The 14959-nt window shown below is 38.5% G+C and overlaps 1 protein-coding gene and 1 pseudogene across 1 annotated transcript; both read right to left on the bottom strand.

Moving 5' to 3' along the window:
• Window positions 1–4481: 4481 nt before the first annotated feature.
• LOC123856755 (olfactory receptor 6M1-like) lies at window positions 4482–5429 on the bottom strand (annotated as a pseudogene).
• An 8349-nt stretch (window positions 5430–13778) lies between these two features.
• On the bottom strand, window positions 13779–14714 carry LOC123856754 (olfactory receptor 8D4). The gene has a single exon (XM_045892876.2). It carries the CDS (start codon window positions 14712–14714, stop codon window positions 13779–13781), a length of 936 nt encoding a protein of 311 aa, XP_045748832.1.
• Window positions 14715–14959: the final 245 nt, after the last annotated feature.

Raw genomic sequence — 14959 nt, 5'->3', positions numbered from 1 at the left:
CATAGAGGTGTTTTCATAGTCACTCTTGTGACTGTTGCCTAAACAGAATGCAATGTGTTTGCCTAAATAAGTAAAACGACACACTGCATTTTTTGTATACACTCCTAAAGTCAGGTGATGACTCTGAGTTCAGTTCTACATCAGGAGGGTATATACATGTATGTCTGCACATGAAGAGACTATATAAGTACTAATAGTATTAGAATAACTTGATATTTTATTTATTGGTTGTATATAGTATTCTTTTGACATGTCATTTCAAGTTCTTCTCTTTTACATTGTGTGGTTATATGATGGTCAATTCTTTTCAAGATCTGTACTCAGAATGGCTAAAAAACCTGGGGTACCTGGGGAGCTCAGTCGGTTAGGTGTCTGCCTTCGGCTCAGGTCCTGATCCCAAGGTCCTGGGATCCAGCCCCGCATTGGACTCCCTGCGCAGGGAGCCTGCTTCTCTGATTCCCCCACCCCTCGCCCTGCTCATGCTTTCTCTTGCTGTCTCTCTCTCAAATAAATAAAATCTTTAAAAAAAACCAAAAAGCAAAAATAGGTTAAGGGTGAAAATATATTAATTACTAAAATTTTTATAACTAGAAAGAGCTTATACATTATCAATTTCAACATTATCATCTTTTTAAAAAGGGGGCTTACTTTCTGCCAAATGCTAAAAGTAAGAAAACATATTAATGAAGGAATCCCTAGTTAGCTTTAAACAATATCCTTGGGGTGGGCCAGCAGTCCAGGATGATAAAGGATTTTTTTTTAATAAAAGATTTTAAAGTTCAAAAAGAAATACATACTTCTGAAATGTACCACACATGCGCACAGACACACACACAACTACTTTTTAGTACATTTCAAGAATGAAGCAAATAGTCATATGTGGTTGTACCACCTTGTAATTAATTTGTCAAGTTAACATTTCTTAAGTGGAGCAGAGGATACCAGATGGTGGGCTGCAGTTCAACAGGCCACAAGAGGAGTTACAACAGAGCTTATTACTCACTGGTCCTGGAGGAGTACCTGGCATGCCTGGGTAGGGGGAGGGGGCAGACTTGGGGGAGAGTACAGAGAGAGAAGCAGGCCCTGGGGCACAATGTCTTCATTAGATTCTATGGGTGGAGGGCTTTGGGGTTCCCGGGCCACCAAGGCCAGGTAGTCAATTGCAACCAAAAGAGCGAGTTTTGGTAAGTTACACTGGGGCACCCATAAAGGGAAAGTACTGGCAGGAGGGAAAGATGGTTGAGCACAAGGGCTGTTGGGGAGGTCATGTCAGAAAGTTACATGTGGGGCGCCTGGGTGGCTCAGTTGGTTGGGCGGCTGCCTTTGGCTCAGGTCATGATCCTGGAGTGCCTGGATTGAGTCCCGCGTCGGGCTCCCTGCTCGGCGGGGAGCCTGCTTCTCCCTCTGACCCTCCCCCCTCTCATGTGCTCTCTGTCTCTCTCATTCTCTCTGTCTCAAATAAATAAATAAAATCTTAAAAAAAAAAAAAAGAAAGTTACATGTGTTTATGACTCTGCCGGCTGCTATCTGGGGCATGTGCTTGCATGAGGGGACTAATAATGGTTTAAAGTCACAGCAGGCTCCTCGGCCAAATGGGGCAGCAATACCACGGAGTAGCTTAGCTAAACTCTTGACCACTGATAATAAATAATTTAGTATATTCCACTGCAGCCTTTGAGAATCTTGTGAGGTAATTGAGACATATGTTCGTAGTTGTTGTTACTGAACACTTTATTACAACTGAGTCAGGAGGAAGGAATATGTGAGAATTAGCAGGCAAGAGGAAGGATCACTGAATTCACTACATACAACAGTGATTCTCTGGTTGGGATGCCCTTTGTCCATAGTTGGAAGAATATAGTTTATCTAGCAAGTGGATGTTGTTTGAAATTTCTACAGGTTATTTGGATCTGTTTCCCTTTTTATCCCCCATATCGAAAAAGAGTAGTTTAAAATACCTAGTCATAGTTGAGTATGGGAAAAGGAAGAGACTTTTCAGGTGTCCCCAAATTTGGGACAAGTAACTAACTAGAATCAATGTAGAAACTGATACTATCCTGTATTATCCTGTATTATAACAATGTTGATCATAAGAATAATAATCAACATTCAAAGTAAAGCAGTATATTTATGTTATTTTTCAGAGTTTATGAAGTCTTTTTATACTCCCAATTTCAAGCCTGGCCCAACCTGGGGCCGGTATAGATGGGTACCAAAATTATGCTTAAATTCTCTTATTTGTTCGGGATATTCTTTTCTGTGTTAATGATACCAGATTGGAGCTTTTGAGTAATATGGGAACTCATGGAAAACAGGAAAAGAGCACACAGGGACAATATTCATCTTTACCTAACAATGACTTAAATAAAAACAAACATAGCTAATTTAAAATACGTGTTTCCCAGATATTTTGCTGCTTTTCACTAGTCTCTCCATATTCTGGGATTTGTAAATTCTTCTGATTGTAAGTGATGACAGCTAGAAAGAGTTGAGGATTGAGTATTGGCTTTAAAAAGTCCTGTTGTGCTCTGTTCTTTATTTTTTCTTTCTTGGATCATTACCACTAGCAATGTAATGCTGGCAAGCAGAGTAATGGCACCTAAAGATATTCATGTCCTAATCCCCAGAATCTGTGATTATGTTACTTTACTTGGCAGAAGGGACTTTGCAAATGTAATTCAGGAAAAAGACCTTGAGTCCTTGATATTATCCTGGATATCAGGGTGGGCCCAATCCAATCAACTGCGTCCTTAAAAGTGGAGAACTTTGTCAGCCAGGTCAGAGAGGAGATGGGAGGAGGAGAGATTTGAAACTTGTGAGGTACTTGCCCCACTATTGTTGGCTTTGAAGGTGGAGGAAGGCGGGCCATGAGCCAAGAACTGAAGTACCTTCTAGAAATGGAAATGGCCCTTGGTTGATAGCCAGCAAGAAAACAGGACCTTGGTCCCACATCTTCAAGGAAGGGAATTCTGTCAACTCAGATGAGTAGGAAATGGATTTTGCTCTAGAGCCCCTAGAAAGGAACGCAGCCTGCTGAATTTGGCCTGGAGAGACCTGTACTGGACGTGTGACCTACAGACTGGTCAGATGATAAGTTTGAGTAGTTTTAAGCTGCTAAATTTGTTATGCAAGCAATAGGAAGCCAATACTGTAACTTCCCAAATCTTATCTTATTTAGCGTCTGATAATGAGTGCAGAGCACTTCATTATATGACTGCTTCATTCCTGGTGATACTGTTCTACCTTCTTCGGATCTTTAAACATTTGTTCGCTACAATATCTTATGATGGACTATGTTCTTTTATAATATTCTGAGTCCATTCTTAAGGTAGCACTTTCTCTGATTTTCCATGAGAGATTCTATGCCAATTTCGGGTCTCAGTCATTGTTCGTGTAGCTAGAAGGTTAATGACCACACTAGTCACAACTTTTTTGATCTTAAGGATGCCTATTATCTTGTTCCTATTTTTACACTGTCTTTAAGATTCCTTGTCGCATAGCATGAGTTCAGTGGTGGTAAGGACAGAGGGCAAATTAGCCCCTTGCCACTCTTCCTCTAACAAAGAAATAAATCAGGAGAGGATATCTCACTTCAATTGGACCAATCAGATCCTCCTTCCAGGAATTAGGATTTTGAGCTCAGGTGATTTAAAATAAATATTCTTATAAATTCCATGTATATCAACATTTAAGTTCATATTTAAGTAAACTGCACAAACCCTGGGATATGTTACTGCTCTTCCTTGTTTTTGTTGTTATTATTATTACTATTATTTTCTAGGGTATTCAGCTGTCAAGGGTGAAGCCAATCATCTTGCATTACCTTAATACCTAGAAAAGGCATGAACTTACAATTATCTGTGGTTGTATTTCTTAGGCCATAAGGTTAAGACTATAATAAGAAAAAGAAAAAAGGAAAAAGAGTGTAAAATGTAAAATATTTCCTACTTTTAACAATGAGAAAATGAAAGTTCAGATAATATAAGTGTCGTGTGATAAAAAAGAAATAGGGCCATGCTTAAAATTCAGGTCTTCTGACTTCAGTTAAGTATTTTACATTAATTCATGATATTCTGTATGTGAGAGAGTGCAACAATAGGGTTTAAAATGTATTATTTTCTAGTGGGGAGGGGGTGGGAGGATGGATTAGCCTGGTGATGGGTATTAAAGAGGGCACGTACTGCATGGAGCACTGGGTGTTATACGCAAGCAATGAATCATGGAACACTACATCAAAAACGAATGATGTAATGTATGGTGATTAACATAACAATAAAAAATTAAAAAAAATAAAATGTATTACTTTTCCTATGCTTGAATTGCCTACTCTGGACCTTGACTGTAATACCTTGTATCTGATGTGGCATGAAGCCTTTTTATATATTCCCACAAATCTTTGACTTTATGGTCTTCAAGTATGCTTTTCTCCACATGGAGTCTGATTAGCACACTCACTTTCAAGTTCTCCTGTGCAAAAAGGTTCAAGTTCTCTTGTGCCATAAGGACATAATTTTGTGGATTGCCTCTCTCAAAACTTCTTTTACCTTTTCATTCCTTAGGCTATAAATGAAGGGGTTCAGAAAAGGGGTCACCATTGTGGGGAGGACAGCCGTCACTTTATCAAACTCCAGCGAGTGGCTCTGGTTGGGCCTCATGTACATGAAGATGTTGCTCCCGTAGGCAATGGACACAACCACGATGTGAGAAGCACAGGTGGAGAAGGCCTTCTGACGGCCTTGGGCTGAGGGGAGGCGCAGGATGGTAGAAATGATGTAAGTGTAGGACACAATGGTGAACACCAGCGAAGTCAGAAGGACAAGGGAGGATAAGAGGAAGCTTATCATCTCAATGAAATGAGTGTCTATGCAGGCCGCCTGCAGCAAAGGGGCAATGTCACAGCAGAAATGGCTAATTTCTCTATAACAGGAAGGCAGTGTGGACACCACAATAGTGGGCACAGCACTGAAAAGAAGGCTCCCGCCCAGCAGCCCAGAACCAGCAGGAGACAGACCCTGCTGTTCATGATGATGGTGTAGCGCAGGGGGTTACAGATGGCCACGTAGCGATCAAAGGCCATCACCGCCAGGAGGATAAACTCCACTCTCCCCAGAAAGAAGGAGAAATAAACTTGAGTGATGCAGCCAGCAAAAGATATGGTTTTTTTCTCTTCTAAGAGACAAGTTAGCAACTTTGGGGTAATAGTAGTTGTGAACAAAATGCCCCCAAATTGACAAATTACTAAGGAAGAAATACATGGGTGTTTGGAGACGATTATCAGTCCATATTAAGGAAATGATGACAGTGTTTCCTGTTATGGTGAGCATATAAACCAGCAAGAGAATGACAAACAGCAAGATTTGAAGTTCTTGGATGACAGGGAAGGAGACCAATGTGAATTCAGTCAAGGTACTCTGGTTTCTCAGAGCCATTTCTACTGGAGGGGTGAAGAAACAAATGAAGAGAAATAGAATAGTTTAAGATCTCTTCCAAATTTTGCTAGAGAGAACATTCAAGACGGTGGGGTCCTAGTCCTCTCTCTGACTGTATTATGTGGCCTCTAGCAAATCAAATTACCTTGCTTGGCCTCTGTTCCCATCCTCATAGTTGATGGGTTGGAAAAAATATTTCTGTGGTCCCTTTAAACTTTAACTTTTCAATTCCTATTACATGCATATATTTCTTCTCTTTATTTCCTTAAATCCAAATCTGTTCAAGCTAACTGAAGTGTATAATTAACTGAAATTCACTCAAGTCATTTTGAACATGTTACATTTCAAACTTTAATAATATGGATATCTTAGCTGATAACCTCATCTCAGACTTCATTGAGGAAAGAGAAGTCATCAGACAAAAATTCTAATATCCTTCCTGTACCGAGGCTGACCAGCATATGATGATCTGAATGATTCTCTTAAGCTACAACAAGAATTGGATAGGACACATTTTCTGAGACATTGTTGGTTGCATCAAAAGTTAGGGGAGGTGTCTGGATCCATTTTCTAAATAACAAACAAAGAAACAAACAGGAACTGAACTCAGAGTAGGAGGGGTTGAGGTCAGGCAGTCAGGTGTCAAAGCTTCAGTGGCTGGAGTTGGAGCATAAAGACCTGGTAGCCAAGATCAGGGTGGCTGGGACCTGTATCAGCCAAGACAGAGAACTGATGAGGGAAACACAGAACTGAAATAGCAGGGAACCAAAGCAGAAGATTTGACTTGTACCAACAAGCATCAGCGAGGAGCAGGGTAACCCTGTGATCATGCTGTTATGGAGACATTGCTATGAATCTTCCAGCACTGGCACATCAGTGAAGCTGGAAAGCAAATCCTGAGACTTCCTCTCTGAACCACATCTTTGAGAGGGTGAAGTGTCCCTGGGTGAGGCATGCCAAACAATGGGAGGAGAGGCAAATCCCTTCCAGAAGAAAAATTCCCCAAGAATTCCCAGATATTAAGAAGCAAAGAACTTTTGGACAAAGATTTCCAAACATGCTAACAATTGCATTACTATAAGTGAGAGTAGAAAAAAGAAATAATAGAATAAGAGATTTAGCACAAGGACAACAGAGTTCGGAATTGTTGGATATGTTATTTATTTATTTTTAAAAAATATTTTATTTATTTATTTGCCAGAGAAAGAGAGAGAGAGAGAGAGCAAGAGCATGCACAAGCAGGGGGAGCAGCCGGCAGAGGGAGAAGCAGCCTCCCCACTGAGCAAGGAACCTAATGCGGAACTCAATCCCAGGACCCTGGGATTATGACCTGAGCAGAAGGCAGACGCTTAACCAAGTGAGCCACCCAGGCATCCTTTGGATATGTTATATAGTACACTTATATATGGAATATTTCAAGAAATGTAGGATGTAATTTTTAAAGTGAGAATGTCATAAAAAATATCAAGGCTTTTAAAAACTACCAAGTTGACTTTTAAAAAGACCCAGAGGAACTTACAGAATTAAAAAAAGAAAATGATTTTTGTTGAAGTAATAACTCAGTTGTTTCAAGTGAAGTGAGACGGGATGAACAATTGATTAAATATAATTTAAAACACCATGTTGGGGGCGCCTGGGTGGTGTAGTGGGTTAAGTGTCCAACTCTTGGTTTTGGCTCAGGTCGTGATCTCAGGGTTCTGGGATCGAGCCCCATGTCGGGCTCCACACCCAGCATAGACTGCTTGGGATTCCCTCTCCCCTCTCCCTCTGGCCCCACACTCTCTCTCTCTCTCTCAAATAAATAAACCTTAAAACAACAGCAACAACACCATGTGGTACACCTGAAACTAATGTAACATTGTGGACCAACTACACTCAAAAAAGAAAACAAAAAACCCCCCTCTTATTAGGTTATCTCATCTGCTCTAAAAATATATATATATATATTTTAAAGATTTTATTTATTTGACAGAGAGAGACACAGCGAGAGAGGGAACACAAGCAGGGGGAGTGGGAGAGGGAGAAGCAGGCTTCCCGCAGAGCAGGGAGCCCAATGCGGGGCTCGATCCCAGGACCCCGGGATCATGACCCGAGCCGAAGGCAGACGCTTAACGACTGAGCCACCCAGGCGCCCCACCGCTCTAAAAATATTAAAAAAAAAACAGATTAGTAAATAGGAAGATATATCAAAAGAATTTCTCTTTAATGAAACAGAGAGATAAACTTGCAAAGTATGAGTGTTCAAAGGAATTTTGTTAAAACAAACAAAACAAAATGGTGGGCTGGGAACATTTCCATGTGTAGTCTGTGGTGTCCTGTAGGAGAGAACAAAGAGAGTGAAGATGGAGAGTATTTACAGGGAAACAGAGCACCAAAGGGAGGATATGAAAAACAGCATAGGAAAGCAGTTAGAATGACTGTTGGCTTCAACACAGCAGCAGTGAAAACCAAAATTAGTTAAATAATATCTTTAAAGTGTGGCAAGAAAGTAACTGCCAACTCACAGTGAGATATCCAGTAAGATTATCTTCCAGTGTAAAATAAATATATTTCAGATAAAAACTTCAGGAATTTACTACCAAGGGACAAATTATAAAGAAATTTCTAAATACAATTCAAGCATAAAGAAAATAATGGAAATATTTTAAGATGTAAAGAGTAATAATAAATAAATAAAATGGTGAAAAGGTACATAAATCTAAATAGAAATTCTTTGTAAAAAGTAATCACAGTGTTGAATTTGTGGAGTTAAGCTAGAATTGGTATATGGATGATGACAGGATAAAAGCGTGGAGAGGAAAATTGGAGATAAAGCCTTCTTGTATCATTTGAGAGGGGATGAAACATTGTTTTCTTTTAGATTTTAAGTTAAATAAGCCCAGTAACTTTTCTAGGGTATTCACTGAAAGAATAGAAACAAAGGAGATAATTTCCAAATTTGTAGAAAGGACAAAGTGATGAAGGAAGACAAAATTCAACCATAACAATGATACAAATAAGTACCAACAGTCAAAGCAATCCATTAATTAAAAAAAACAAAGAAAAAATTATGGAAAAAGAAACAGCAAATTGGGACAAATAAAAATAAAAAGTAAGCTATAGAGACCAATTCTAATTTATCAATTATTACAATAAAGAAAAACTAAATTCTTTAAAGACAGACGTAATATTATATTAAAAAACAATTCCTGCTGTATTCTATTTATAAGAGACATACATAAAAGGTAAGAACGTGGAACAATGGAAAATAAAAGGATTTTTAAAAAGGATTTGTCAGGGGCGCCTGGGTAGCTCAGTCAGTTGAGCGTCTGTCTGACTCTTGGTTTCGGCTCAGGTCATGATCTCAGTGTCCTGAGACTAGGCTCCAAGTGCTCAGCAGGGAGTCAGCCTGAGATTCTTTCCCTCTGCCCCTCCCCCTACTCTCTCTCTCAAATAAATAAATAAATCTTAAAAAAAAAAAAAAGATTTGTCAAACATATACTAATCCCAAAGAAAGTTAATGTGGCTACGCAAGGGCCCCCCGCTTTTTCAAAGTTCCCATTTTGCCACTTCATTTTCAAGAACAACATACATTGGTACCTGTTTTTGTTTTCTTAAAGCAAGCCAGAAATCCCATGAGAATTTTTGTGTGTGTTTTGCTGGGAGCCCAGCCATTGAAGTGAGCAGAGAGTGGCGCCACCAAGCTTTTCCCCAGGGAACTACTCTCAGCCTCTCAGCATTGAACTCAGCTTTGAACTCTTGTCTGTTAGTATCTGTTCTTTATCTTGATTTATTTTGTGCAACTATTAGCAAGATGTGTCCTAAAGGTATCGAAAAAGTCTAAGAGAGGTTATTTTTTGGCATCTAGGGGTGCTCAAAAAATTTCCATATAAATTAATGGTAATTGCTTCTTCACTTTATCCTATCTTGGTTTACAAAAGGTTTCATAGGAATGCTATACCTTTGGATAGTGGGGGAACCTGTATTAATAATTGGCAAAATAGACAATAAGACAAAATGCATCATTAGGAATTGACAGGGTCGACTCTGTGATTTTAAAAGTTTCAATCCATCATGAATTTATTACAATTCTAAATATGTAGATACCTAATAAACAGCTTCAACACACATAAAAAAATCACAGAACTGTAAGAACAAAGTATCATCGTAGTGGAAGATGTCAATAAATTAATTTATTTTATAATATTTTAAACTTCAAAATATTTGTGTGTATGTGTGACAAGCTCAAGTCACTGTTTATATGAACAATTCATTAAACATACAAATAACCTAATTTTATATGACTTCTCTTGCTAGTTACTAAGGTACAGCTCTTGCAAAGTTTATCCAAGGTTCCTGTGACTTGTCAATATTCCCTGTAGCCAAATAAACTTGTTCCCTGCTGACTAGACTGTAGACAAAACAGGTAACTGAACTTAGACTGAGTAAAATCTGAAAATAATTAAATACTTTATGTCTTAACAATCTCTTTCAAAATCCAAGTCTCAGTCTCCTTACTAAGGTTTCTATTTCCCTTCATTTCCATTGGTCAACTCATGTAAATACAAATTACTCTAGAATCCTTTCATAAGCCCTACATCCCTGAAATTGTGGATGAGTCTTTAAAAAACCAAATAATTTCTCCCTTCAACTTTTATGTATAAGCTGAGCCATATAATATAGTGTGTTTGCAGTTGGAAGGCTCTAGTAGGAGTTCCATTGCCGTGATTTCTAGATGCGACTTTAATTTTCTCACTGGTAAATGGAAATGCCATAACTATCTCTGCTTACGTTGATAGTAAGGACTGCAATGACATCAGGTTCTTATCAGCACACAACTAACAGTACCTGGAACAAAGTTCAATAAATATTTTGCTAAAAAAACAAAGAAGATAAATAGGACTGGGAGCCTTGGATGGAAGTAAAGAAGGCACTGATTCAGGATAAACCATTAAGAAAGAAAATATTGTCAACCCCATCTCCGTGAGTAATAAAAATGTAAAAATATTACTATGCAGTGGAGATGTGATAACACAGATCTCTACAGAACCTGGACTTCTGTCCACAATAAAATCTGGGTGAGGACCCTAAAAGGATTTGACCTTGTAAGCCACACTGCATTCTCATATGCATGTTTCAGCCTTTGTTTCTGTCATAGCAATAAAACGGAAGATATTCTTAAACCCTGCAGACAATTCAAAACTGACCCCATAAGCATGTATTTTTTATACTTAAACATAAAAAGAAACTTAATTTTTCAGAATTGTATTTGTTTGATTCCTTTTAAATGTTGAGTGATGGAATTTTTTTTTTCCCCCTCTGACTTGGATTTCTTGGAAAACTTCACAGTATTGGTTGTCTGGGGGTCATTGTACAAACTTACTGTTTCTTCCCCAGCAAAAGTCAAACCATCTGTATTTAGAATCTTTCAGTTGTAGGAAATTCACTGCTAATTCATTTATCTTATTTCATATTTGGTGATTTCTGACCCTTTGAAAATTCTTTATTAACTTGAGGTAATACCTTTTTTTCCCAGTTGCTTCTACCAATTGGACCCAGTACCGGCTGGAAGCCTGTTCAGACAAAGTCACTATTCTCATCTCTTCAAAAGGCCTTGATTTCTACTTTTAGGTTTCAAGTCATAGCTGTGATACCAGCCAACATATATCGAGTAAGGCCTTGATTTCTACTTTTAGGTTTCAAGTCATAGCTGTGATACCAGCCAACATACATCGAGTTCTTGGTATTATGTACCAGGCATTCTGTTACCACTATAAAAATTTAAGTGGCATCAGAAAAGAACGTGTATCATCCATTTGTTAAATGCAATATTTTCTTGCTAATTTTTAGATTTGTAGCTTTTGTTTCCATACAACCTTTTTGTTCTGAGCTGTTTCTGATAGGTGAATATTAAATCATCCCCATGATTGATTTTGAGTTTGTCACATTCTCCAGGCAGTTGTTTCCATTTATTCAAGGCTTTGCTGTTTCATATGTATAGATTCAATGACCTTCTGAAGTAAGAAGTAGGTATTGTGATCTACCTTTTGCCCACGAAAAAAATGAAATTTACAGAGGTTGAATCACTTACCTAGAGTCCCATAGCTAGTGTGTGCAGAGCCAGATTCGAGTAGAGTTCTGACCCCAAGGACTGCATTCTTAGAGATAAGCATAATATAAACTCTTATTCCCACTTTTGTAGAGAGGAGGGAAAAGGTCAGAGAAGTTCTGGTTATGGTCTAAATGAGTGATAAGACACATAAAGCTGAATCAAGACTCAGCTCTCTAGTTCAGCCAGAACAGAAATGTTACTGTTACCTCATGTTCCAAGCCTGGAAATGTTGGTTTTGCTACTTTGAGGAATTGAATAACCAGAACATTTTAGATTCAGAAAAATCTCAGGATTGGAAGGGATATTTAGGATCATGTAGTTCTATCAAGGTCTAAATGTCAATATCCTTCCGAAGTATTTCTCTACCCTGAGAGACTTACTTTATCTGTTGTATCTTTGTACAGTTCTGTCACAAAATCCATCACTACACTGACCTGGAAGCTGATTACCACTTGTTTTCTGTATTTATTCTGAAAACTCTGAATCCCTTAAAAGATAAATGGAACTTTGAATCTCGACCTCTTTTTTCTGTATCTAGGATGTGATGTGTCCTTTCCTCTATGAAAATAGGCCATGAATAAACAGTAATATTTGAAGCTCTTGTTTGCTCGCAAGGATTTAGTTGAGAATAGCTCTTGGGAATATGAGGTGAAAGAGGTTAATTACTATTTTGTAATCAAAGAATTTTAGCGTTGAAAGAACAGTCACAACCACAAAGTTTAGTTGGAGATACCAAATAGACATGTTCAGGACTCCAGGGGAATTATTCCAGGTGTTTTGTTTTATTCAGTTAGTAAAAGCTTGGTGGCCTGCTTTAGAGCTTTAGGGAAATCAAAATGTAGAAAACTTTTGATGTTCCCCAATGATTGACAAAATGATGTTGGTTTTCCTTTCCCAGGGATGCTGGCAATAATAATCCTTCCAGGGCTCTGAAAATGATAAACTTTCCTTTTTTTCCTCTGTTAAAATGAAGAAAAATTCTCCTATTCTTGCCAAAACTTACAAAAGGTGACTTTTTCTTCATTTATTATATTTGTCTCTACCTAATCCTTATACTAGCCTAAAAATCCTTAGGTTGGTGAATTGGAGTGATGATTAAGTGCCAGTAAGTGAATACAGACATTTTCTAAATTAACTGAATGTAATTTCCAAAAGCTAAGGGGTAGAGACCTTCCAAAGCAGCTAGACAGGTAATGGAGAAGTGTCCAACTGACATTATTCTCTGACAGTGTCCTTTCATGTGTGTTCTTTGCATTGTGACTTTTGTCTATTGCATTTCATTCTACATCACAACATCACTTAGTTTCTGGGACCTATCGATTCCTCCTATCAAAGCCTTGAAACTTTGACATTTCTATTAAAAGCCAGAAATTGTTGGATTAGGTTAAAAAACCAAACTCCATTCTGGTTACTGGGGACACATCTAAAACAGAAGCAGAAATGGCTGGAAAAATAAAAGAATAGAAAAAGGATATATAAGGCAAACATTAACCAACTTTGGTAGATTGTATTGTAGTTCCCAATTATTATGCACCTTTCTTCTTTTTTTTTTTCCTTTCTTCTTTTTTTTCAAAATTTTTTACTGAAGTATAGTGGACACATAATGTTACATTAGTTTCAGGTGTACAACATAGTGATTCAACAAATCTATATGTTGTGCTATGCTCAACACAAGAGTAGCTACCGTCTGTCACCATACAATGTTATTAAGTTAACCACAACGCGGTAAAACTGAAATTTCAGTTTTATTGTGTTGTGGTTAAAGACTTGTCTGCTACTTGAATTTATTGACTTTTCCTCCATAAAACTATATCTGTTTTATTTTTAAAAAATATTTTATTTATTTATTTGAGAGAGAGCACAGGAGTGGGGGGGAGGGGCAGAGAGAGAGGGAGAAACAGACTCCCGCTGTGCAAGGAGCCCCCATGGGGCTCGAGTCCAGGACCCCAAGATCATGACCTGAGCTGAAGGCAGATGCTTAACTGACTGAGCCACCCAGGTGCCCCTATATCTGTTTTATACATTGTGGATGTAAACAAAGAGGTATTCTCAGGAGAGTACAAATGTTAATAAACATATATTAATTACATTTTAGATATTACTAACTTATACTAAATTTATATATACACTAATTTATAAAACTATGTATAGAATTTCACCTCACTTCAAATGACTTTTAAAGAGTCAGGGTATAAACACATACATATCCATATTATGATTATAAATACATAAATCAATCTTACTAAAGAGCATATTCATTATAAAGATATTTTTCTTTTTAAGAGTTTCATGAGTGCATTTTTCACTTCCTTGTTCCTCAGACTGTATATCAGGGGATTCAACATGGGAATCACAGTGGTGTAAAATACTGAGGACACTTTCTCCTGGATGAGTGAACTGCTGGAGGCAGGTTTGAGATACATGGACATGAGAGTTCCATAAAATATAAGAACGGCTGTCAAGTGGGAGCTGCAGGTGCTGAAGGCCTTGGACCTGACCTGGGCAGAGTGGATGCGGAGGATGCTGGAGAGAATGAAGCCATAAGAAATGATGATTGTCAGGCTGGTGGCTGCCATGTTAAATCCGCCAATGACAAAGATCAAAAGCTCATCAATGTAAGTGCTTGAACAAGAGAGTTGAATAAGTGGGATGATGTCACAGAAATAATGTTTAATGACTTTTGGGCCACAGAAAGTCAGCCTTAAGATGCAACCTCCATGAATCATCGCATCGGTTAACCCTACTGAGAAGCCAGCAGCCACCAGCAGAGAGCAGGCCCGAGGGGACATGATGACATGGTAGAGCAGGGGGCTGCAGATGGCCACATAGCGATCGTAGGCCATGGCAGCTAATATGTAGCACTCAGAAATGACAAAAATGCAGAAAAAAAATAGCTGAGTCATGCATCCAGAATAGGAGATAGTTTTGTCGCTGTGTAAAAAGCCTACCAACATTCTGGGGGTAATAACGGAAGAATAGCACACATCTAAAAAAGACAAACTACAGAGGAAATGGTACATGGGGGTGTGGAGTTGAGAACTCAAGCCAATTATTGAGATCATGCCGAGATTTCCCACCACTGTAACTGCGTAAATCCCTAAGAAGAGGCAGAAAAGAGGCAGCTGAAGCTCGGGTTGGTTGGTTAGTCCTGAAAGAAGAAACCCAGTCACTGTGGAATGATTTCTGATGCCCATTCTCTTCCGAGAAATCTGTGGAGATGAGAGGAAAGTGCCAAATCAGGCAGGAAGAATCCTAGCTTGTCTCTGATTCCCTGTAGCTCAGGTATTTCTAGCATGAAAATGGTCAATGAAGGTTATCTTATCCCCTTGGCACCAAGCCTGTGCCTCCATTGATGGGCAGGGACTTTGACCACCCCCCTCCAAGTCTGATAACATAGTAGGTAAGCATCTATTTAACTATAGGTTTTAGGAACTATAAA

This window comes from Mirounga angustirostris, unplaced genomic scaffold (assembly GCF_029215605.1).
Source record: "Mirounga angustirostris isolate CCGP_5_RB_7025 unplaced genomic scaffold, mMirAng1.0.hap1 SCAF_13, whole genome shotgun sequence".
Lineage (NCBI taxonomy): Eukaryota > Metazoa > Chordata > Mammalia > Carnivora > Phocidae > Mirounga > Mirounga angustirostris.
The sequence above is the reverse complement of the archived record's forward strand: the minus strand, read 5'-3'. Positions and strand labels throughout refer to the sequence as shown.